Source organism: Panulirus ornatus, chromosome 3, assembly GCF_036320965.1.
Source record: "Panulirus ornatus isolate Po-2019 chromosome 3, ASM3632096v1, whole genome shotgun sequence".
NCBI classification, from domain to species: domain Eukaryota; kingdom Metazoa; phylum Arthropoda; class Malacostraca; order Decapoda; family Palinuridae; genus Panulirus; species Panulirus ornatus.
In genome coordinates this window covers 32092731-32118526 of record NC_092226.1, presented here as the reverse complement: position 1 = coordinate 32118526, position 25796 = coordinate 32092731, and the positions used below count along the sequence as shown (strand labels likewise).

At 38.1% G+C, this 25796-nt stretch overlaps 1 protein-coding gene across 3 annotated transcripts in view; it reads right to left on the bottom strand.

The window, feature by feature from the left end:
* Nucleotides 1–12121: 12121 nt before the first annotated feature.
* Abcd3 (ATP binding cassette subfamily D member Pmp70) overlaps nt 12122–25796 on the bottom strand; it is a 219257-nt gene continuing 205582 nt past the window's right edge. For 2 of the 3 annotated variants that reach the window (XM_071686580.1, XM_071686571.1), the window contains exons 15-16: nt 22261–22422; nt 12122–16164 (exon numbers count right to left, since the gene is read on the bottom strand). In XM_071686580.1, coding sequence (XP_071542681.1) covers nt 16087–16164; nt 22261–22422 — 240 coding nt within the window. In that variant the 3' untranslated portion in view covers nt 12122–16086. The remainder of the gene's footprint in view (nt 16165–22260; nt 22423–25796) is intronic. The other variant, XM_071686589.1, reaches the window with a different exon arrangement.

The following is a 25796-nucleotide window of genomic DNA, read 5'->3' as shown; positions in this document are numbered from 1 at the left end:
CAACCATACTCTTTTTATTACCACACATCTCTCTTACCCTTTCATTACTTACTCAATCATATACATACATACATACATACATACATATATATATATATATATATATATATATATATATATATATATATATATATATATATATATATATATATATATATTCCCCCTGGGGATAGGGGATTAAGAATACTTCCTACGTATTCCCTGCGTGTCGTAGAAGGCGACTAAAAGGGGAGGGAGCGGGGGGCTGGAAATCCTCCCCTCTCGTTTTTCATTTTCCTAAAGAAGGAACAGAGAAGGGGGCCAAGTGAGGATGTTCCCTCAAAGGCTCAGTCCTCTGTTCTTAACGCTACCTCGCTAATGCGGGAAATAGCGAATAGTATGAAAAAAAAAAAAAAAAAAAAAAATATACATATATATATATATATATATATATATATATATATATATATATATATATATATATATATATATATATATATTCTCTCCAATGTTTGTTTCTCATCCCCCTGAATGTTCATCAGGTCCCAGTACTACAAAGTCCTCACTCAATCTTCTTTGTCTTCCCCTATCCCTTGCTCCATACACATTTGTCATTCTCTTTTCACTCATCCTCTCCATATATTCCAGCTATTTTCGTACACCCTTATCAACACTGTCAGTCAAACTTCACTCACATTAATTCTTCTGACATTGTTATTTCTTACACAATCAACCCATCCCACGTCACATGTAGACCTTATGAATCCTATTTACAGTAGATGCACTTTTTTCTATTCAAAGCCTCTGAGTCACATCCATACATGACTGTTCAGGATAATTCAACTTTGAATAAACTTATATTTACTTTTACAGACACCAACCTTTCCCCCCACATGCTCCTTAACCCTTTCCTCCACGCTTTGACTCACTTCAACCCCCCATGGTTCCACCCATTGTCAAATCCACTCCCAGGTACCTAAAGCACTCCACTTCCTCCCCATTTAGATCACATGCAAACCAGCTTGTCTCATCCATCCTCCCTACTGCATTTCAGTACCTTCCTTTTGTTCACATTCACTTTCCAATCTGTACTTTTACAAAATCTCCTTCATTATCAACAGCCTCTGATGTCTCTCCCTGGAGTCAGTTAAACAGGGCTGTCATGTGCAAACAGCTTATATCCCATACCCAGCATACAGTACATCCATCCCTTGCTCTAAGACCCTTACATTTACCTCCTTCACATACCATCCATAAACAGATCAAACAGTCATTGGTTATAGCAAACATCCCAGACACAGACTTGCCTTCACTAAGAGCATCTTATCCACCTCCCTTCCTATTTGCACTATGCCTTACTCTTCTGGTACGAAGTTTACTCTGCATTCAGCAACTTTCCATTCATCCATTCTCTATATACGTTGCTTCTTCCATATGGTATCTCTATCGTTGCTTGTCACATATTTTCTCGAGATCCAAGAATATTCCATAAAGGTAACTGTCTTTCCCCATATATTTCTTTTCACATTTCTCTACCTGTTCCATATACCCTGTGCCTTTCCTGTATCCACATTTCTCTTCCCTGAACGTTCAGATGCATTGTACATATCATTCCCATTGCCTTTATATAAAGGCACTGCTATATACAGGTACTCAAACAACGCTCAGGCACCTCACCTTGGACTATACAGGCATCAAACAGCCTGTTAAATCAATCAACCTCAGCGCCATCCTATCTCTTCAGAGACTCCACTGCAAGCCCATCCACTCCTGCTGTATTATCACATTTCATCTTGCCAACGACTTTCACTACTTCATATCTTTACGCTATCATATACTAACCTGAGCCAGGTACCCAATTCATTGACTAACCCTTAAGCAACCAGGATTCGAGCCTATGCGCTCGACCCTGGGCGGCCCGCGAATGCGTCACGGTCAGGAACGCTAACCACTACACACACCTCTACCCTAAGGTTAATAAAAATTTGTCATGATCGCCATACACTATTTGCCTCCTTCCAAAACTTGTACATTTTCTTGCTATCTATGAAATCATCGACACTCTCTCCCCATTTCTATTTTGCCCTCTTTCGGTTCCTTGTCTTTCTCTTGAACTCCCGCTGCTTTCTCCTGCAGTCATTCCTGTAATCTTCACATTCCTTTCATACATATATTTTCAAATACCTTTTCTTGTTTCACTATCAATTTAACTTCCTCATCCACCACTCGCTATCCTTTCTCATATATCCACATTCCAACTTGCATTCACCACAACACTACCAGTACACTCAAAAAGTGCTACCTTATACTCCTTCCACTCTTTCTAAACTGCCTTACTTTCCTTATCTCTCACCTTGTGCCATTCTTCAATTAATCTCTCTTGGTATCTAAGCACAAAGGGAACTTTCCCAAGCCTGCTCACTTTCTCGAGCGTATAATTTCCCCTTTTCGTAACCTATCACAAGCTTTTATACTCACGTCCAGCAATTCACATCCAACAGCTCCTTCGCACACTTGTCTCTTAACACACAATTCATTAACTCTCGCTGAACCTTCAACTCCACTCACCCATTTAAATTCATGAACCATTTTCTTAAGCCATGCACTCCTAATCATAATTCCTCTTTCAGCAAACAAGTCAACGTGCATTTCCCTATTTGTAAAGTATTTTCTCTTTTTGATGAAATTATTAAAGCCCTGACTGTTAAAGGTAGAAAAGTAATAGAAAGAAGGAAAAACAAAAGGAGAAAGAGAATTCCAGGGACGTTTCACATGCCTTTTGACCCCTGTATACCACATCAATCCAATTCATTCCATCCCGTGCACACTTTTCACCCTCCTGCATGTTCAGGCCTCAGGCACTCAAAATCTTTCTCTCCATCTTTCTATCTCCAATTTAGTTTCCCTAATCTCCTCGTTCCCCTACATCTCTGATACATATATCCTCTTTGTTAACCTTTCCGAACTCATTCTCTACATATGTCCACACCATTTCAGCACACTCTCCTTCAGCTCTCTCAACCCATACTTGTTATTACCACACCTCTCTCTTACCCTTTCATATTCCTTTCCTTTTACACTGGCGGCTCTAGCAATGAACAAAAGTCCACATGGCCGTACCTTAATGAAAATATAGAAAGAATTATGAAAGGGAAAAAGAAGTGACAGGGAAAGTATTTACGAATTTTGAAGGAAAAGGGAACCAATTTTTTCGAAAGAGCCAGGTCATAGTGTAGGAAAAGAAACATTTATCATAACGGCCAACCCTTGAATTGCCAACGCCCACACAATAATCATGTGACGCAGCAGCTTGCCGAGTATCGCGAGGTCTAGCTAGCGGTGGGGGCACACAAGCAGCCAGCTCTCAGGAGCAAAAACCCGTCATACCTATAGAAGAGGGAAAGTGAACTACCACTGCGGCGTCGGGCAAGGCGGTCAAGTTTGGAAGTTAGCCTGGGTCAGTTTATAAGTAGGACCGCTTCCGACTCAACTCTTAAGTCAGGATGCAGAGCTAGAACCACCCCCAGATGTGGAGCAGTACTCCATACAAAGACGAATCAATCCTTTGTATAAATGTAGCATTGTTCTGAGAAAAGACAGTTCGACATTTACACAGGACTCCCAGTTTGTTAGAAGAAGACTTGGCTATTTCAGGCGAAACAGAGGAAAGTGTGGCAGTTAGGAGAAGGATCTTGAGCCACATAATATCAAAGTTAGGGGATTCAAGGTCCTTGAGGCGTGCAACAAGTGAGTTGATGTTGGAGTAAGCACAAACACCACTTTTGAACCAGAATCATGAGTGGAGGTTATAGTTAGATATGAAAAAGGTATTAGTGAGAAGTGAGAACATTAGTCTCAGAGAGAAGTAAGGTATCACAAGAGGTACCAAACAGATGATGTTCAACAAAATATATGTTACTAGAGAGAAGTAATGTTGGTACAGCGAATAGAAAAAGTGGGAGGTCTAACAGAGAGTAAAATGTCTTGGGAAGGACCAGTACTACTACTATCTGAGCCCTCCCTCTCATTGGCAGTAAAGTCAGGCGGAAACCTGATGCCCAAAGATTCATAGCACCCCATGATGCCGGGGACTAGGGGCAATAGATCTGTTGGAGTCTATCATGGTTTAACTTAAAAACGTTCGAACAGGTAGAGGTTGGCAAGATTACTTAAGTGAAGAAAATAAGTGATGTTTGAATAGGTGTATGGTGTTTGTAAGGAGAAGGTGGCAGGGCTAGCCCAGTATTCCCGTTTTGATGAAGCAAAGTCTAGCAATCCTAACATGGAGAGTGCAAGATGGTTCAGGACACCACGCTAACGCTTCTGTCAGGAATGTAGTACAACCCTTGGCAGCTGCTGTCAGCAGCCTACTACCTAATGGAATGCTCCAAGGGTAGGGGACGGGATATTCCTCGAGTTAGCTGGGGTACTGGGAAGGGCAATACACTACCACCTGAACCCTCCCTCTCGCTGGTAGCAGAGTCACACAAGAAATAACATTATCACCTATTTGTACTGCATATTATCCCCTATTTGTACTGCATAGTCATATTATATACTCACGCCAACATCAATATAACATCCACGGCCGTATTTTCTATTTTCGATGATTAGCTTTTTTAAGCTCATCATCCAAGTTTCTTTAATGAGATGTTATCCCAATGTAAAAGAAATGAGGGTAGTGGCGAGAACAAAGCTCTGATGAATCCCATTACTATTGGGAAAACGGATCTTGGCCCATTTACCAACGCATGGATAGTGAGAGTGGTAACCACGACTCATTACAAAAACTTAACCACTGAATCATTACAAGGCCCTACACCATCTACGTAAACTCCTACAGTTGTCATTGTTGGCGAGGGAACAGCACCACCTGCACTGAGAAATCATGATCAACGCCTCTGCGCAGGAATACAACTAACAATGCCCAGCTTATCTGGCTAGTTCCCCTTCCCTTAACATAAAAATGACATAAACACTCCACGTTACTTGAATACTTTTCCACGTAAATAAAACCTACATCATTTAAGAACATCTTTCCCCGGTCCAATCCCCTTCCCTACCTCCCAGCTAACCTACAACAAAATTAGACCTCGTCGTCTGGTCGGGTCAACTGCTCCGTCGGTCGTTGTTCTGTTCTGTCCTACGCCTAAAACGCACATAGCTCTCCTACTTCAGCGTTACCCACGTCCAAGTTAAGAATATAGGCCACAATTCCCTGGCTACCGTAATTATAATGGCTTACCACATGAAACAATAGGGCCCTTGACTGCCGTAATTATAATGGCTTACCACATGAAACAATTCGGCCCAACACATTTCTTTACTAAACTATTTTCAAATGAACACACTTTCTCGCTTCACTTCGGGTGTTATAATGGAATCAGGCCTTACCTGGTTTATGAGAAGAGATGAAGCCAATACACCCGAATGATCCCCGAAGCTTCCCGTCACGTTCACCAGTCATCACAACAAGCCAGGGATCCACTAACCCGGCCAGACGGTGGTGCTGAACTCCACTTCTATTTCCAGCCAGAAAATATAAACTCTCAAAAAGGCGATCATTTCACTTTATGCATAAGATTGTTATATTTTCATTTTTCAGTTTCACAAAATATCATTTCTTACCGCTGGCAGTGTCATATCACAAGATTATAGCCCTTCATTGATTTCTGGTGGCTCATTCATTAGAAAGGGTTCCAGTATTTATCATTTTATTACACATCAGTTGATATTTCAACACCATACGGCTCACTTAACTCTGCTACTCAGTAACTTTTAGAATCAGGTTTCTCAACATATATCCACGATACTGTTGTAATTGTTCATATAATCGTACTGTTAAATGGACTGACGAAGCTCTGTGGCCACAGACGTAGCCAGTCCTCCCTCCGGATTGTTTGGGGTAAGGGAGGCCAGGCCTTTCTTCGCCCCTCCCACAACTCTCGTGTCATAATGTTTATGTATCAATCGCTCCAGCACTCCTTCACTCTCCTATCTTAGCCTATAACATGATTTGATAATCAATGTTAAGGGCACCAGAGCAATGACTGAGACCAACTGCAGATGATGGACGGCTTGGTTGCCGTTATTCTGCCAGTTGAATCATACATCCGGCCGCAACGCCTTCCATCCCCCTCCCCTCCCCAAACACTCAGTGTTTCGGTGAACGTGAATTCGATAGTTAAAAATTTGGTCTGTATTAATTGCTTATAACAATGTACGTATAATACTGTTCTTTATATATCTTTTTACTCAATCCTCTTCAATTGGTTCTTACCTACAGATTGAACTACTGCCAAGAAAAATCATAAGAAAAAAATTTATCAGACCTTTCTCAGTCCCAGGTGATCTGTTCAAAACATCATTTTACTCTAGGTGAATGATATGGTAAATTGTTCTCATATGTACATTTTCTTTAGTAGGTTCTTTAATAATTCATGTACACAAAATAAATCACATACATCGCACCATCAGGCCCTCTCATCCTCCAAAGACTGCGTACTCGCCCCTCAAGGATCATTTACCTCCTCCCTCGCAACCCTATCCATATACAAATTGAATTAGCACGGCGACGCACACACCCTAGCCGCAGGACGATCTTGGGACCACTCGCTCTCCTTTTTGCCTGCTTGGTACACATACCTTATACCCTTGATAAAAAAAAACTTGTCTACTTCTAGTAGCATCTTTCCGCCCCCAAATAGTTCTGCAAGTCTTCTCTATCACCCCTACTATGTGCTTTCTCCAGATTCGTAGATTAGAGCTACAAAAACCATTCATTTATCCAAGTATGTCTCACACACATTCTTTAAATCAAACACCTAATCTACACATTCTGTACCACCTCTGAAATCAAACTGTTCCTCCTCAGTTTGATGTTCTGTACATGCCTTCACCCTCTTAATCATAACTCTCCCATACAACCCACAAGGAATACAGCAAACTTATACCTCAGTAAGTTGAACGCTTGCATTAATCTAACCCTTGCCTTTATACAGTGGCACTATACTTGCGTTCCGCCAATTCTCAGGCACCTAACCATGATCAATACATACATTGATAATCCTAACTAACCAATCAGCAACAATACCCTTTCTAAAGAAATTCAGCTGCAATATCGTCCACTCCAGTTACCTTGCCACATTTCATCTTGTGTCAGGCTTTCACCACCTCTTCTGTCTTCACCAAACCACGCTTCGTGATTCTTTTACTTTGTCTCTTACTTTTCATACCACCCCGAACCAAACACCTACATCTGCCATCGAATCATCAAACACATTCAACAGTCCTTCAAAATACTCACTCCCCCTCACTTCATCACCACTTGTTATCACTTCCCCTTTTGTCCTGTTCAGCGATGTTCCTATTTGTTCTCATACTTTTTGCACATTATTAGCGTCCTTCGAAAATACTTTATTGTATTCCCTAAATGTTAATACTCACTCACCTCAAGTCTTTTTTGCAACACCTGCACCTTCCTTTTGACCTCCCACCACTTTCTCTTGTACATTTCCCCATCGTTTGCACTCCTTCCCTTTACACACAGCCCAAACACCTCTCTCTTCTTTCACTGGCAATTTTTTTTCTTCATCTCACTACTGACTACCCTTTCGAATCTGCACACCTCCCACCTTTAGCATAACACATGCATCTCTGGCACATGCCAACACTGCTTCCCTTAAATACCTCCCATTCCTTACTCATTTTCCTTTCTTCATACACTCTCACCTTTTGCTACTGAACATTCAATCTCCCTTGGTATTTCTTTACACACATCTCTTCCAAACTCTCACTCTTACTACACTATTCTCACCAATAACGATTCCTCTTTTCTGAAATTCTCTACAAATCTTCACCCTCATCTCGATAAGATAATGATCAGACTTCCCACCAGCTGTCCATCTCAGCACATTTACATTCATACGTCTCTGTTTTACACGCCGATCAATGAATATGTAATCCATACTAGGTATTCCCAACCACCAATCCTTTTGCAAGACACAATTCCACAAGCTATTCACCATTTCCAAATATGCCCCAGATTGTACCCTTAAACTGCCATATAACTCACCATCACATTTAAATCACCCATCACTAATACTCGGTCTCTTGCATAAAAACTGCTGACAACATTCACTCAGCTGCTATCAAAAAACTTGCCTTTTGTGGTCTTTCTTGTCATGGCCACTTGCATAAGCACTAGTAACCACCCATCTCTTGTCACCCATTTTCATTTTTACCGACATCACTCTAGAGCTCACTTCCTTACATTTTCACACACTTGCACAATTCCTGCTTTAACTTCAGCACTATGCCTTCCTTACCTCGTTCCATACCAATCCCTGATTTTCCTCCTACGACATTTCCAATCTAATTTCACATTTTACCCTTGAGCTTTGTTTCACTCGAGACAAAAATTCAGGTTTTTTTCCTCAAACATATCCATGTCCATTTATTCATATCTCTGTTAACTGCTCCCTTCTGGAAATCCCTCCAGGAGATGGCCACAGCATTAGAGGCTCCATGACTAGTGACCTCCAGTGCTACTTCTTAGTCTTTCATGCCTCACCCTTAACAAGCTACTGGCTGAGGGTAACTCCAGCGCATTGTTTCCAGAGGCACCAATCCGATGTCCCAACTGACTACTCCTCACTAATGCTCCTACCTACCACTTCTACTTTATCTTTCTAGCTGCCTCAAAAGTTCCCACCTACTTCCATCTATTGTTCCTACCATTTCACCAAAAAGCAGGGCTAGCACATGGGCTCACAAGAAAATCTAGAGGTACCAAGAATGAGATGTGCGAGTTAAGCGTTGTCAAGCATTATGTATGACAAGGAGAGATCGAATATCTAAAGACAGAATGCAAGTAGTCCATGTGTGAGTGAGGCAGAAAGAAAAGACAGCTGCCTGGGTCAGAAGAATGCAACTTGACAAATACTTAAGTGTGGCTAACTACTCAGCTCAGCCACCACAAACCCTACTGATACCCAGAAGGGTAATAACTAGTAAGATACCTCCCTTGTCGTTGGCTGCCTACCAGAGATAAATGCAACATGAAAAAATACTAAAATGTATGTAAGCTTTATTTTATAAATGTTCATCCAAAAAGAACTAAAAAAAAAAGTGGTGAATCAGAACTCACTTGGATTTTTTTCTGAAGACTGTCATACTCATTACTTTCGCATGGGATCGTTTCACTGAAACAATTAAGTTCATCTCATAGGTGCAAAGATAATGGATTAGTGAGAAGTGGCAGTATGTGGAACAGGTTAGGTGTGGGGAACACTGAAATGAAAAACTGGGACAGAGACTGTGAGATTATACAGCACAAATAGATGAAATTGCAGATGCATAGAGATGGCACTTTTAGTGAATTCTGCACGGTGTGATATGGATAAAACGCAAGAATTGATGAAGGAAGCTTCACAAGAATTGGTTTTATCCACATATTCAAGATAAAATTTATGCAGTATTCTTTCAAGTTCTATGAAGAGTCTTAGAAATCAGATACTGTTTGGAGATTCTACCACTAGTATTTCAACCATAACTTGAATCATGTGTGCACCTATTTCATACTTTATTAATACTATTCCTTGTCCCACTATCCAGGAAGGTGGTGCATTAAGTGACAAGGTATAAAGAACTAACATGCAAATCTTAATGCATCAAGCAATTCTAATGCCTGTTAGTAGAATAAAGAAGAGAATTGGAAAATAATCTTTACACAGATATCTGTACTCACTGGATCTTTTTACCACACATGCTCTATATGTGAAAAGCTAAACAATAAAAAATGAGGTAGTTAAATAATCATTTAATTCTACAAAGATTATGACTTCAGAAGTCCACCCTCCTCAACACAAACCTATCTATAGCCCATGACTCACAACCATATAATATATATGGTATGTTTGAAGGAATAGTAGCTCCAGCAATGTTATATGGTTGCGAGGCATGGGCTATAGATAGGGTTGTACAGAGAAGGGTGGATGTGTTGGAAATGAAATGTTTGAGGACAATATGTGGTGTGAGGTGGTTTAATCAAGTAAGTAATGAAAGGGTAAGAGAGATGTATGGAAATAAAAAGAGTGTGGTTGAGAGAGCAGAGGAGGGTGTGTTGAAATGGTTGGAACACAGGCAAAGAATGAGTGAGGAAGACTGACAAAGAGGATATATGTGTCGTAGGTGGAGGGAAAAAGAAGTGGGAGACCAAATTGAAGATGGAAGGATGGAGTGGAAAAGATTTTGAGTGATCAGGGCCTGAACATACAGGAGGTTGAGAGGCGTGCAAGGAATAGAGTAAATTGGAATGATGTGGTATACCGGGGTCAACGTGCTGTCAATGGATTGAACCAGGGCATGTGAAGCATCTGGGATACACCATGGAAGGTTTTTGGGGCCTGGATGTGGAAAGGGAGCTGTAGTTTCGGTGCATTACACATGACAACTAGAGACTAAGTGTGAATGAATGTGGTCTTTGTTGTCTTTTCCTAGCACTACCTTGCATGCGCGGGTGGGGTGCCATTTCATGAGTGGCAGGGTGGCGAAGGCAGCACGTATGAATATGTACATGTATACATGTATATGTCTGTGTATGTATATGTATGTATACATTGAAATGTATACGTATGCATATGTGCGTGTGTGGGTGTATGTGTATATGTGTATGTAGGTGGGTTGGGCCATTCTTTTGTCTGTTTCCTTGTGCTACCTCGCTAATGTGGGAGACAGCGACAAAGTATAATAATAATAATAATAATAATATATTTATGTTTTATTTATTTTGCTTTGTCGCTGTCTCCCGCGTTAGTGAGGTAGCGCAAGGAAACAGACGAAAGAATGGCCCACCCCACCCACATACACATGTATATACATGCATGTCCACACACGCAAATATACATACCTATACATCTCAACGTATACATATATATACACACACAGACATATACATATATACACGTACATAATTCATACTGTCTGCCTTTATTCATTCCCAACGCCACCTCGCCACACATGAAATAACAACCCCCTCCCCACTCATGTGTGTGAGATAGCGCTAGGAAAAGACAACAAATGCCCCATTCATTAACACTGAGTCTCTAGCTGTCATGTAATAATGCACCGACACCACAGCTCCTTTTCCACATCCAAGCCCCACAGAACTTTCCATGGTTTACCCCAGATGCTTCACATGCCCTGGTTCAATCCAATGACAGCATGTCAACCCTGGTATACCACATCGTTCCAATTCACTCTATTCCTTGCACGCCTTTCACCCTCCTGCATGTTCAGGCCCAGAACTCAAAATCTTTTTCACTCCATCTTTCCACCTCCAATTTGGTCTCCCACTTCTCCTCGTTCCCTCCACCTCTGACACATATATCCTCTTGGTCAATCTTTCCTCACTCATTCTCTCTATGTGACCAAACCATTTCAAAACACTCTCTTCAGCTCTCTCATCCACACTCTTTTTATTACCACACATCTCTCTTACCCTATTATTACTTACTCGATCAAACCACCTCACACCACATATTGTCCTCAAACATCTCATTTCCAGCACATCCACCCTCCTCCGCACAACTCTATCCATAGCCCACGCCTCGCAACCATACAACAGTGTTGGAACCACTATTCCTTCAAACATACCCATTTTTGCTTTCCGAGATAATGTTCTCGACTTCCACACATTCTTCAAGGCTCCCAGAACTTTTGCCACCTCCCCCACCCTATGATTCACTTCTGCTTCCATGGTTCCATCCACTGCCAAATCCACTCCCAGATATCTAAAACACTTCATTTCCTCCAATTTTTCTCCATTCAAACTTACCTCCCAATTGACTTGACCCTCAACCCTACCGTACCTAATAACCTTGCTCTTATTCACGTTTACTCTCAACTTTCTTCTTTCACACACTTTACCAAATTCAGTCACCAGCTTCTGCAGTTTCTCACATGAATCCCATTTTGCTCCTCAGCAACATACTTGATATAACTACAAATGTCCTGAGGAAAAAGGGCATGCTGAAAGCAGGAAAAGATTGCACAAAAATCATAAACATTGGATTATCATCTTTAAGTGCGTAGCAATCTTTGAGTGGAGCTTCCATGTATATGTTGAGAAAAAAAACTTGCATGAACTTATATAATTTTATTTCTAACCACTTGCAGGTCTTCCATTTGATACACAAACTATGGAAAATGCATTTCTTTAGATGTACATGAGAAACACTAAAGGAGAGAGCTGTGTGTATGTTTGTTAAAACCAATATGTTAATAAAATTAGATTGCACAGAATGTTATCAATAAAACATATTCAAGTTACATGAAGCAAGTAACTTCATCTTTTAAAGAGCAACATGGGTTCAAGAGTGTCGGTAACTTTAAACTTTGGCAAAGTTTTAATTTCATACTAAACATTTCACTTAAACTTACTGATACATACACAGCACTGCCCTAATACAGTAAGTTTCCATATTTTTGGAATGGCAACCTTCCAAGTCATAAGGGCTAACTTAATGTAAATTATGATATAGGTGACTGGCCTGCATACATAAAGCAGGTACTAATATGCTAACTCACCAAGATGAAGGACTGCACCTGTATCTTGGGATGAGAGTGCAAGTGCTATGATGCTAGTCACATTAATTGACATGAGAAAGTGCAATGGTCAGCTGCCCATCATTTCTCTGGTAATGGAGAATTCCTATCATTTCCTTATAATTCCTCAAAGCGCAACGGCAACATCAGAAAATGCTTTCCTAATCCCAGCAAAACAATTATGCAATTTACATACAAGGAGTCCTATGCCAAAGTCAGTACAATACTTTACTTTCTGCAGCTCAGTATCACAGTGTTTTTCAATTCATGTTTTTAAAGATTTGGAAGAATTAACTATTTTGTTTATCAAATCAAGAATTACCGGTTTCTTGAACAACTGTATATGGCATCACTGATAATGGAAAGGACAAATAAATTTTTGTTTTTAAAAAATACAGATTACAGTAGAGTGAATTTCATCATCAAATTCACAAGTTTCCCTCACCCTCATTACTTACCATACTACACTACTCTAATAAAAAAAATAATCTGCACTACCAAATATGTAAACTATATCTCAAAATATGAAAAGAATGTCATGTCTGGGGATACCTTTTCTTTCCAAGCACATTTCTTGGTATATCCTTATAATGTTCATACAGTCTAAATGTCAAACACTGTTGGCTATGTGAATTTAGTGTGGTAAAATCTTTTCTGAAAAATAAGTGTAAACAGTTTTAACCTTTAACATTAAAAAAGAATTCATGTTAGAAGACCATTATATACTGTACATTCCATACATACTCCATGATGATCACTGGGTAGGTGGGGTTGGGTTAAGAACATCATTTAATATATTTCTAGACTAATTATGTCCAACATATGCAAACAGAATTTCTTAAAAGTAAACTAAGTCTTATAAAAAATGAAGTAAATTACTTGACAACTGTTTTAATCAAGCTTATCTAGGTATTGTCATACCATATATAAGGTAACATCCGTGCACTGAAGAGACATTGGCTTGAAATGATACATAGAGGCAGTGTTAAAAAAAGATCTAAGGAGGTACCAAGGGAATACAAAACGTGCTCTGTCCACCTAAAAAAAAAAAGAATAAAAAGCAAACTATGGCAGAAACACTTTAGTATGACAAAAAAGTTTCTTATAAATTCCATAATTACTGTTTATTTACCTTGAGCACTGCCTCTTTAAAGATGTTTAGGAAACTTTAATGCTAATGTATCCTATGAAAAGTCTAAGAAAGTATTTTGAGAATGCTGTACTTATAGATAATCTGAATATGTTGTTTTTGGTAAAAACAGTGCATAACATCGCCAAATTGTTTTCTTGCGATTTCTTTGCCCTATGCCAATAGGATCCTGAACATAGTATGAAAAGGTGTTGATAAGATCCCCTGTACAACTCGTTGATTTGAAATTTGATAAAATCATTCAGACGTAACACACTCTCAGAAGTATAAAACAAAGGTTGAGGAAACTACTTGCTTACAGCCTTCCAGTAACTAATTTACCTAAAAGCTTAACAAAACTTTGTCAACAGAGAATGTGGTGACAACATAAATTCATTGTAATGTTTAATAACAATTAAGTATATGTCAAAGTTCTTTGCTTTTGTCATTACAAATAACTTATGAAAGAGTTTGCTCCTGAAAGCAGATATACAAGTTTCAAAGTACATATTACACTTTTCAATACTGTAAAACTAGGTGTATGCACATTTCAATTTCATTTTTCACAATAATTAATCATTCACAATGCCCATTTTATAGGAGAAAAACAATAATTACTATCAGATTTTTGTATTTCTACTATCGTGAAAATAGAATTAGAGGGAAAATAATAGAATATGGAGAGAATTGATATATGAAGATGATATAATGAGAAAAGAAAATATGGTGAAAAACACTATGATGAGGTACGACCTACACCAACAGTGATGTGTGGAATGATGGGACATATAACACAAACTAATGAAATAATGAGCAGAAGAATGAGAAATATCAACATCACAAAGTCTGTTTCTCAAAAGCTTTGAGTGTTGTAAACATCTACAGAACTTTTTTCACTCACACATCTGGGGTGGCTTATCCTCCACATCTCTATTAAACTTTAGAATGGAATTAAAAGTCTTCTCATTAATTCTCCTGGCACCACCTCTCTTCAATCTTCTGCTGCTTTCTTGCTGTTCTAAAGGCATTATTTTGGCCACTGATCTTGTGAACTGTCTGCATGTGTGCCAAACTGCAAAGTTTGGATCCATGGCATGCATCTGGCTGCTGCTTTCCACAACTTCTGTGTACAGACTGGGCACTCTAGGACTGGCTGTTATGATGCCTCCTTCCCTCAAACAGGTAAGCTGTGGAATTCTCTTCTTCTTTTGTCCTTCCCTCTTCATTATAACTTTCTTCCTTTAAGAGTCAGATCTAAAAACATTTGCAGTGCCCTAATGAATTTCCACTTTCATTATCTATAATTTTTTTCCTTCACCTGAGATGGCTGTGACTGGGGTGTATTACTTGCCTATGTCAAGCAGGTCACAAAAAAATAATCAAACATACTCAGAACATATCTGAAGTATAAAGATGCAGTTAAGATGAGTGAAGACATACCAACTTAAAAAAGATTAAATCTAAATAGTGTGAGAGGAAGAAATGTTGATGAAAGTTTGATATGACATCTTGGAAACAACTCTACAACCACTTACAAACAAAATTCAACTTATTGGTTTCATTATTATTTACCTACATTCTGAGTGATTTTCTATACATCTGAAGAAAATAAAGACCCCTCTTGCCATGGACGCCCCCTGAGGGAGTTCCCAAAGGGAACTGGCATCAGAGATATAAACATAAATATAGAATGATTTACTCTGGTGAAAATAAATATAATACATATAAGTGTAAATATAAATATAAAATAAATGTAGAACAAACATCACTATGTTAAAAGAATGAATGACAAAAACAATGATGCACTAGCATGGAAACTCATGTTCTGTACTGCTTCTGAAATGGATCAGATATATGAAAGAGTACATGTTTTTAAAAATTTCTCATTCAAAGTGTTTGTGCCTTTTAATCATGCCAGTTTATGAATGAATATCTGCTCTGTTATATGAAAAGTCTGTTTCATAACACATCCTTTTATCACATAAAAGTGAAACTATTTTGGAGAAATATCACAGATCTGGCAAGCATTTATGAAACAAGAATCATATTCGATTGCTTCATAACTATTACCAAAGAACATTACAAACTAATTGGTAAAGTACAGTAGAATATGCAATCAGTGTACAAAAAAGACAGCACCAAAACATTTTTCCTGACAGTTAAATCATAAATGTCTATCCTTTACCCAATTACATAAAATCTTATTATACATCTTACACATAATTTTGTGACCAATAAAACAAACTAGTTAAAAGATGTCTAATATTCTAAATACCTGGTCCTGAGCTACTAATAAAGTGTGCACCTTCCACTTGCAATTTATTAACAACCACTTTTTATAAACATACATAAGAATTTAAAGAATCCAGTTTTCAAGAACCAAATTCCTGAGTATCAGGCTGGATGAGCTTGAATTCAAATGATCCTCGGCCATCCATGTGAAGGTAATACTGTAAACAGAAAGTAAAAATTTATCAATAAACTTCAAAATACAAAATATATGTATCAATCTCCATATAAAACTCCTAAAAAATCTCATCTTCAACAATTTCCCTGCTAATGATGGACTACAAGAGCAAAAAGAATAGATTTTGAAATGTGAAAATTTTTTTTTCTCTGAGATGGTGTCCCATAACTGATATATTCCCTTGGAGTTTCTATAAAAACAATGTGCTTGAAAAACAAATGTGGTTTGGATGTCTAAACCTATCTTTCTGGTGGGAATCACTCTTCCCACATATCACTAGAATATGTCTCTCCTTGGAATCCCCACAGCCATAGAGGATAGCTACACAGTGTTTAAGCTAGGTTACTCTCGAGCAAAGGTGGCAGATGAATGTCATAGATCCCTTTTTCTTAACTTTCTCCAATGAAAGGTTTCTGAGAAAGGCTATGATAGAGGCCATCTTTCTTTCATGTGTCAAGACTAATGGCCAAGTTTAGCCAATGAAAAGAAACTGATAACCCCAACAGAGTTATTCCCTCACAAATGAGGATTCAAGGTGATGAGGAGCAAAAATAATGTCCAAAAGAGGATTCAAGGTGCTGAGGAGCAAAAATAATGTCCCTCACAATAACCTCTGCAGAAATTCAAAAGACTCTAAAGAAATTCAATTGGGTGCTCTTGGTGACATATTTCAACAGCTGAAGAAAATCAAATGTTTCAAAATTTGTTTCATTCTTAGCCAGGAATCTAAGAATTTGGGCTTATCTTACCCAATCAGAGATTGCCATCAAAGAGAAGAAGAATCCACAGTCTGGAAATAGCATATAATTCATTAATGCTCTTTCTAAAGCCCAAGGATATAAGTAAAATTTTCATACGACATTAGCTAAACTTAGAAAGCTCCCAACTGGGTTACAGCAGAGATGCAACAGGTATCTGCAGAAAGACTCAAAAGTTTATCATATACAGGTCCTAACAATTAAGTCCTTAACCTCAACAAAGCAAAGTTTTTCATTGTGAAGAGAAGCTTTATGTCACAGACAACTGTAATTAGCATTAAGAAAAAATCCTGCATGGTTTGTTACCCACAAAACACATGGAAGATAAGGCCACATCCTAAGTGTGTGCACTTGCTACTTTTTGCCACAGCTGTGCAACCGTGTGCCCTCAATCCAATCCAGCAAATTCGTGACCATCTCTGGGGCAATACTGATAATGATTCAGAGGATGATCAATATGACTTTGATCATGATAGGAAAGTGATTGTGATTGCAATACAAGGAAAATATGGGTGTAATATTCTAGAACAAATCAAGGCAGGCATATAAACAGATGGTTCAGATCGTTGTGCAATGAATGAAAATACTATGTATAAAACTGTGAAGCATGTATCTGATAATCATGTAAGTAAAATATGTCTGAAATTATGAAAATAAGTCATATGTAAAAACCTATGGAACATAGTGAAACATTTCATATTATCATCATCCATTATTCACTGTGTCATGTCAAAAAGTCTCCAAAAGTATGGAGTGCATAATTATCATAAAATGAAAACAAATATATGTGAGTTACATAAATAATGTGCTGGTGAAGAAGTGCCCAAGGTGATGACAGATTCTGTCAAGTCAGTAGCAATAACTCAAGCAGTGCACCACCGAGCAGGCATATCAAGTCAAAATGTATGTACAGCACTGATTTTTCATTCTTAACTTTCTTTACATTTCCTAAAAAGTGATATGAATGGAATATTCTATTTCATTTTTTGACCAACTCATATGCTGAGGACCTGCTTAATATTCAAGGCTCCTTTGTTTAAGGATTAATACCAACACTTAAACATAATGGTTCTTTGGCACTTTACTTATATGAGGCAAGAGTATCACAAGCCTTATTCATAAAAATAAGGCTAGAGAAAATCTCCAACATCATGGCTTTGGTCGTTTGTGAGACATCAGGCTCTTAAAGGAAGGGCAGAAAGGCTGTCCCAACTGTCTAGAGTAGAGGGGAAAATAATATGTAAATGTTCACCTGGTAGGAATTCACATCTCTGCCAGAAGAAATGTTTGAGAATAACCACATGTGTAAATTCCAGAAACCAGGACTTTGAGGTTGGGGGTCCTCAGAAAATATAAGATCCTAAGGTACAGACTTAGGAGTGTGGCAAAGCTGAAGGAGTCTACAGTACTTAGGTTGTATGTCCCATTTTGGGACTCCCAGAGTTATCAATACCCCGAAAACACAACTAATTTGAGAATTTTTGCCAAAAGATGCACTGGAGGAAAAAAGATACAATTGGTTCCAATCGAAGACAAAGCATCAGTTGCATCAACCCAACATGAATAACTGGAGATAAATGTATTAGCAGTAATGAAAATAAGCAGAAAATTGGTAAAAGATGTAAAGTACTTTTATAATATAATAGAAATGGATGAATGGAATAACATGACGGAACATGGCTAATGAAGACAGTATTCATAAATTCAGGAGGCTGTATGACAGTAGAGGATGCTAAAGAGAAAGGGCCCTATGGGTGTAAACTCCCCCCCCCCCCTTTATACAGTACAAATGGGTGATCAATGGTTCTGGGGGCAAAAATGGAAAGGATCCAATTGGAAAGCCTCCTCCCCTATCAACATTTCCACTGACACAGTGTCTGATCTTAAAAAGGCATCCACCCCAAAATGGCAAACTCCTTGGAGACAAAGGCATGGAGAAAAAACTTTGGAATTAGACAGGGAAGAATTATTTACAAACCCTTTCTTCAGTGGCATGGAGAGAAAACCCTTTGAAATTAGACAGGGAAGAATCATTTTCAATGCCTCTCTCCGATGACATATCAAGCAGTTATTCAAGTGGTTTATCTAATGTATCTTTAGTGTATATAATGAAATTTCATCAAGACCATTAGCCTTGTATGGATCAACTCCTTTCAGTATTGGTTCATATCTTTTCTAGCTATCTCAATAATTTCTAAGACCTCCTCCCCATTCCATCTAAGTGATGTTGGGGTTGCAGTGTCTTCACAATGATAACACCATTGAACTTGTCATTCAGTTTTTCATATATTCTTACATCATCCTCTACATTTTTTCTTAATCTCTTAGCTTGATTAGCTGTTCCTTAAGTTACAAATAACTCATTACGAATTTAAGAAAATGTTGTGGATTTTCACTTGCTTTGTCTACAATATTCTTTTAAAAGTTTTTCTCTGTTACTCCTGTCTTATCCTGCTATACTCATTCCATGCTCTCATATACTTTGCTGGCTAGCTGCTGCCATCTAGATTGTCACCACTGCACATCCTGAAGCTCCTTTGTTTTTTGACATTTTTTATTGTGAACTTAGTGTATCAGCATTGGTGAAAATTAGCATGAAAGTATTTAGAAATCCTACATGGCATGCACTAGAAATGAGCTGGAGGAAGGGATGTGGCTGGCACATAATCTGGGGCAAACCTTCACCATGGGAAGAGATGGAAGGATGTGGATGTCCTGTTTTTTTTTTTCCTGAACTCTATATCACACTCCATTTATATTTCTTGCATAAGCACAGCATTGATGGGGAAATATTGCAAATTGATAAGGTTTCTCACTACAGTCAGAATATGCTTGGAAATATTTCAGGTTATTACAAGTCATCTTTTATGTCAAAGATCTCCATCATCTCAGGATTACTTCATGAAGCTCAGGTGCAGTTTTTCTTAATGTTCTTCCTGTATTTGAGGCCTGAGGTACCTATGTCTCTACTCCTCCATTGTCAGCTCTGTAAAATCTCTTACCATAAAGCCCTGGGTCTTGGCTACTGAACTTCATTTCCTAATGTACATTACCACAGGATTAATGAGGTTTGTGTAATTCCTGTGACTTTATCTCATCTTTATGTCATTACACTTGTGCTCATTTAAGTCATTCGTTTACCACAAAATCAAACTTGAGCATTACATAATATCTTCTACCAATAGGTATATTACATATAATGATCTCAATATCCATGCTAGTATGCGTGAAGATAAGATCTGACAATGATAGTGTATCCATCCCTCTCATTTCAATGTGCTCACCAAGAGAATCCAAACTACACCAGTCATCTATTCATCATTTTAACCCCCATTATCTGCAATTTATCATCTCAAAGTGAGCATTTCTCTGTTTCACATATCCATCCTTCACAGTCCTTACTGTAAATTCCTTTCTTTCATAGTTATCAGGACTAATGCAATTCTTTGGAGGACTACATAACATTAACACTACTATGCTCTTCTTCCCTACAATTACTCTTCCCATTATATATTGTCTAAATGGGCCATTTTCCTCTAGTTCTTGAAACTAAAGGCTATCTTGTACCAAGAGGGATAATCCTTAGCCTCCTTTGCCTTCTCTTTCATCTCTTGCTATTACATACCCATCTTAGCAAAACAGGTGAGAACTTATCTCTTTGGAAATCTCAGATTCTACAACACCACTTGCTAGCAACTCTCTGAGTGATTGCCCACTATTGCCACACATGGTTTTTGAAACTTTTTTCTGTGCCTGCATTAGCCAATCCTTTTGATCCTGAACATTGGGTAAGTGTGTCATAAGTTAGCGTGTCACCAGGCAGGGGGGACAAGGCGTACATGAAACCATGCGCAGACATAAACAGTACTTTATGGGAGACTGATTAAGAAGACAGAATGCCCATTAGGAATAGGGTGTACACTCCTCTGATGGACATCAGATTACCTTGGTAGATGAAAACAAAGGATGCATATCAAGGAAGCCTTCTCTAAAAGGGTGGAAGTCACCAGTTGGGTGTCCCAGGGTTCTGTTCTGGGATCATTGCTCTTCATGATCTATGGGAATAAATTGCCTGAAGGTATGGACTTCTTGAATATGCTTGCAGATGATGCAAAAGTAATGAGAGAAATGAAAAGCAGTGAGGACTGCATCAGCTTACAAGGGGACTTAAAGAGCCTCCAAAGTTAGTCTGCAATAATGGCTGCAAATGAAATCTAAACCCAAGCAAATGTAAAGTAATGAGGATCAGACAAAGGAAAGATGGCCTCAATATGATTATCATCTAACAAGAAATAAGCTTCAGGATTCGATGTGTGAGGATTTGGGAGTCAAAATTCCATAGTAGGAGAACAGTAACGAAGAAATCCTACATAAGGCCAAAACTAGGATATGCTTCTCAAGTCTGGCCATGGCACCCAAAGAATGACACAAGAGCTATTATAAAAGGTCCAAAGAAGGGCAACAAAGACAGTACCACAATTAAGAGAGTTAAGTTACAGGGAAATGCTAGAGGCTTTAGATTTGCCCACCTTGTAAGAAAGAGTGAAAGGTGACCTGATCACAACCCTTAAGTTTTTAAAATAGATCGATGTTGGGGGAAGTGAACAGCTCTTCAAGAGATGTAGGTATAGAGCAACCACATGACATAACATGAAAGTGAGCAAGAAACTTTTTAAAAAAAGTACAATGGCATTCAACAGTTAAGGAGACTTTTGCAGTGGCCAACCCCCTTGAGGGAGTTCCCAGAGGCAACAGGTGTCAAAGATATAAATAAAAAGGCAGACCTGTTAAGTAAGATGCAAAGAAATACTTTTGAAGTAAAAGAGTGGTAGATGAATGAAAAAGAATGAATGAGAACATATGAAATTAGAGAATGTTCAAGAAATGGATCCCATAAGAGGGCAAAACTCCCTTCTCATACTGTACAAGAAGGTAATTACATATTCTCTTCATGACTTAAATAATAATATATAGAAAAAAAAGAAAAGAAATGGGACATTAATCCACAAGATGGAAAAAGCCAGTGTGGTAGCACATCTTGACAGTACACAACTCAGAGAACTTCTAAATTGTGACTGGCCTGAAGCATCCTCTGACTGCCTAAAGGCAAGCCCAAAATGACAACTGTTATTATCTTGTTGGAAGGATAGTGAAAAGTAAGAAAAGCTGGTTGGGAGGATAGTGAAAAGTAAGAAAAGCCAGTGATTCCCAACCTGAGAGATCTTACCCTTGATATTTCTAGAGCATATCCAAGAAATTATCTCATCCTTACAAGGCAAATTGCATTGGATAAAGAGATAGTAACAAACCTCAACACTTACCTCATGATGTTTCCAGAGACTTTTACGATGTGAGACAGTGAAGAGTGTGATGCCAACTTGCCTGCAGTACTGATACATGCCATCCTCCACATCAACACTTACTGCACTGGTGCACTCATCTAGTATGGCAAACTGAGGTTTATGGTAGAAGAGACGAGCCATCTGTAGGGCCAAAATACCAAAAAACAATAGCAAAATGTCTTGTTTTTATACATAACTTACACATAGTGTGCTTGTGTTATTACTCTGCCTATTCATCATTTGTGCATATGAGGAGGGAGATTTAAACCTGACTTTCATTCTTGTATTTTTGGCATGAAGTTTTGAATTTCCAAATAGTACTACTACCATCTACTTCCTTTTCAGTTCACTTGCTCCATAAGTCCACAACTCTTCTGAAAAATTCTTCCCGAAATCCATCTGCAACACATCCTACTTGAGCTGTGCCTTCTGGTTCTATATTCTCTAATAGCTTCAAAGAACTATTCTACATTAACACAGTCATGGCCTCAGGAATTTCTATACAGATGACATCTCTCCTTATCCATTTTTTCCCTAAGTGGGCAGAGTGATGGCTTCCCTCTTTTTCTAAGTCCATCCTACTCAGGTGTGTCATCAGGCATTTCTCTGAACCATCTCCAACAGTTTTATGTAATTCCTCAAGTAAGGAGACCAAACCATTGCAGGGTACTCCAGCTTAGTCCACCATGCATGGTACATACCTTCCTAGTCATTTCAATGTTCATGAGCTTGATGGCAATCTTGACATTAACAAAAATACAATGTATTTTCTGCATCATCTTTTGTAAATAATATTCTGGTAGCAAGTCTGGTATTATGTTTACCCCTAAATCCCTTAAATGACACAATCCACTTAGGTTATTTTCCCCTAATATGGTACTCATCATCTGGTCTTTTTGAACCTGATTGCACTGTCCTGAGCTAAATTTCACTGCATATTTGTTTGACAAAAGGTATACATTATCTTACTCTTAACTGCAAAATTTTACAGTCCCTATTGCTTAATGCTTGTTTAAAAAATTTTGGCATAATAAGCAAACACTTTTGTGTGATTCCACCTAATTTAGTGATTCATTTATGTGCATTAGAAATGGTAGTGGTCACACTACTAAGTACTGGGAGATCCAACTTTTCACTCTTCATCCACTTGAGAAGGCTCCTGAGAAGCTCCTCTGATATGTTTTCTGTTCCCTCCTAGTTACATACCTGCTACTCCATTTGACCCAAACTTGGATGTCTAACTTTATATTCAATCTTTTGATTGATATTTGCCACTACTTTATAGCTCAACAGGTAAGAAGTAGCACAAAAGGATTACAGAGACCACAAAGGGTCTTTGTCAGACTCCAGTGGATAGATATTTACAATGAACAAAATTCATTACATAAACTTATATCTTTCATATGGTAAATCTATCTAATAGATGTAGAAACTGGGTACAGTTACTGAATTTCAGATAACTTAACATCAACAATAAAGTGTTGTGTTATTTCTTGCAAGACTTGTTTGGACCTGTCCCTAAAAGGTTCTACTTTTCTCAGTTTAAGACACTGTTCTAGTTTGTGTCCATATCTCTGGCTGTAAACTTTGCAAATATATGTCAAAGTACTCACAGTACCTTTTGCCAAGTTTAAATTCAACAATGAATAAATCTTGTCATACACTATTCCTCTTAATTTCCCCATAAACATGTCTTAATTAGCATATTTCACTACGATGGAAAATGCATGAGTTGCGATCATTTATCAGATTCAAATAAATTTGTTAAGTCCTTCCAAACTATGTTTTTACGACTTCTAACTGAAATAAATACCAGTTATTTTCAACAGTCTCTTTATCAACCAAAAGCTTGACTAGAGTATCTATTTCATCATATTCCCAGAAACCTTTGAGTACCAAGGATAAGAAATCAGGGTGGTCGTGTTCTCTAGAAGTGCGAGTGTGGTCAGTATGGTGTACACATCAATTTGTAAGGCAAATGCCAAATTGTTTACTCAAATATTCATCCATGATCTAATACTAATTGGATGGAACATAACAGCAGCACATTTGGCCCTCCCAGCAGCAAAGTTAAGAGTCATCAGTATAGATACCCCATTATTTACAGAATGCAGTTTCTGACTGTGTTCAAGATCACTGGTTTTGGCAAAATACTAAAATTATAGACGGGAGGAAGGTAGTTCCTTCTGTGGATAAGTAGGTATGGTCATGTCCATGACAGCTATAGTTATCTGCCAGGAATGTAGGATATGCTGTTGCTTCCTTTTATACAACTGATGTACTCCAAACATTATCATGTGAATAACTTTCATTTGGATACAATTAGATTCACTTGTTTAATCACAAGTTTAAACAATTCTTTCCTGACATTGTCTGAATTGCCTTGATGAAATTTCAGTCCTACTGAGACCAATTCCAAGTACTCTGTCCCTCAATGCTAGGTATACCCAGTTCTTTCTGCATGCTAAGTACTTTAGTGGTCTTGGAACAGCAATGTATTACCATTAAGGCTTCATTTTGCATTTTTTCAGGTCATAATACCTTTAATGTAATGTAGGCAAAAAGCTGATGTGTGCTAAACTATAAGAAAAGTTTCATATACAAAATACAACATTTTTGCTAATCTCACATTTGCATTGTAAATATCATTGTACCCTAAAACAGCTCTGACCCTATCGTAAATAATCATTTCAATTTCTGTACAGCACCTCAGTGTACCTTGATATTTAATTAAGGAGACATAGTCAATGGGTTTTCCATTTTTATGGTCTATTCTTACCATTAAGAAGTCAGTTACTGAACATCTTAGTTTTCTCAGCAGAACTAACAAAGTTAAAAGGCAATTACAGGTTGTGTGTGAGTAGTTAAGAATGGTTTGCAATTCAAAAAACATTTAAGCATGTACAAGAATATCAATAGCGTAACTAATATTGATATGCCTGGGACTTTCTGGGATTGATTTCAGTAATACAATGATCAGTTCAGTAAACAATGTGGGACTTCATACTCCATCTTAAGAACTACTACGCTGCAAATCTTTACTTTTGTCACTCAAAACATGCAGTAGACTTTCAGTTGGAGAGATAACCACATATCCAGTGTAAAAGTCTTCCTCCAATACCCATTTAAGCTAACTCATTCAATATATCTTGTCTAGTAACACAATCACATGCAGCTTTCAAGTCAAAAAATGTGGTGTAGATCTGCCCTCTAACACAATGAACTGTTAAAAAAGTTGATATATAATTGTATAAACTTTTACCATCTGTGAAACCATTAATGTCAAACTAAGTGTTCTTTGATTCTGAATATGAATCCATTGAGAAGTATTCTCTCAACAGAGTTCCACAAGAAATTCATCAGCAAGAATAGAACTAATTCATGTTGGTCTATGAAGATGGTATCTAACTGATGGCATAACTCATACAGCCTTAGCAGTGGAGGGACAAATCTTTTAACTAATGGCATATGGGAGGGTACTGATTGAGAGGTTGAAGGCATGTACAGAGCATCAA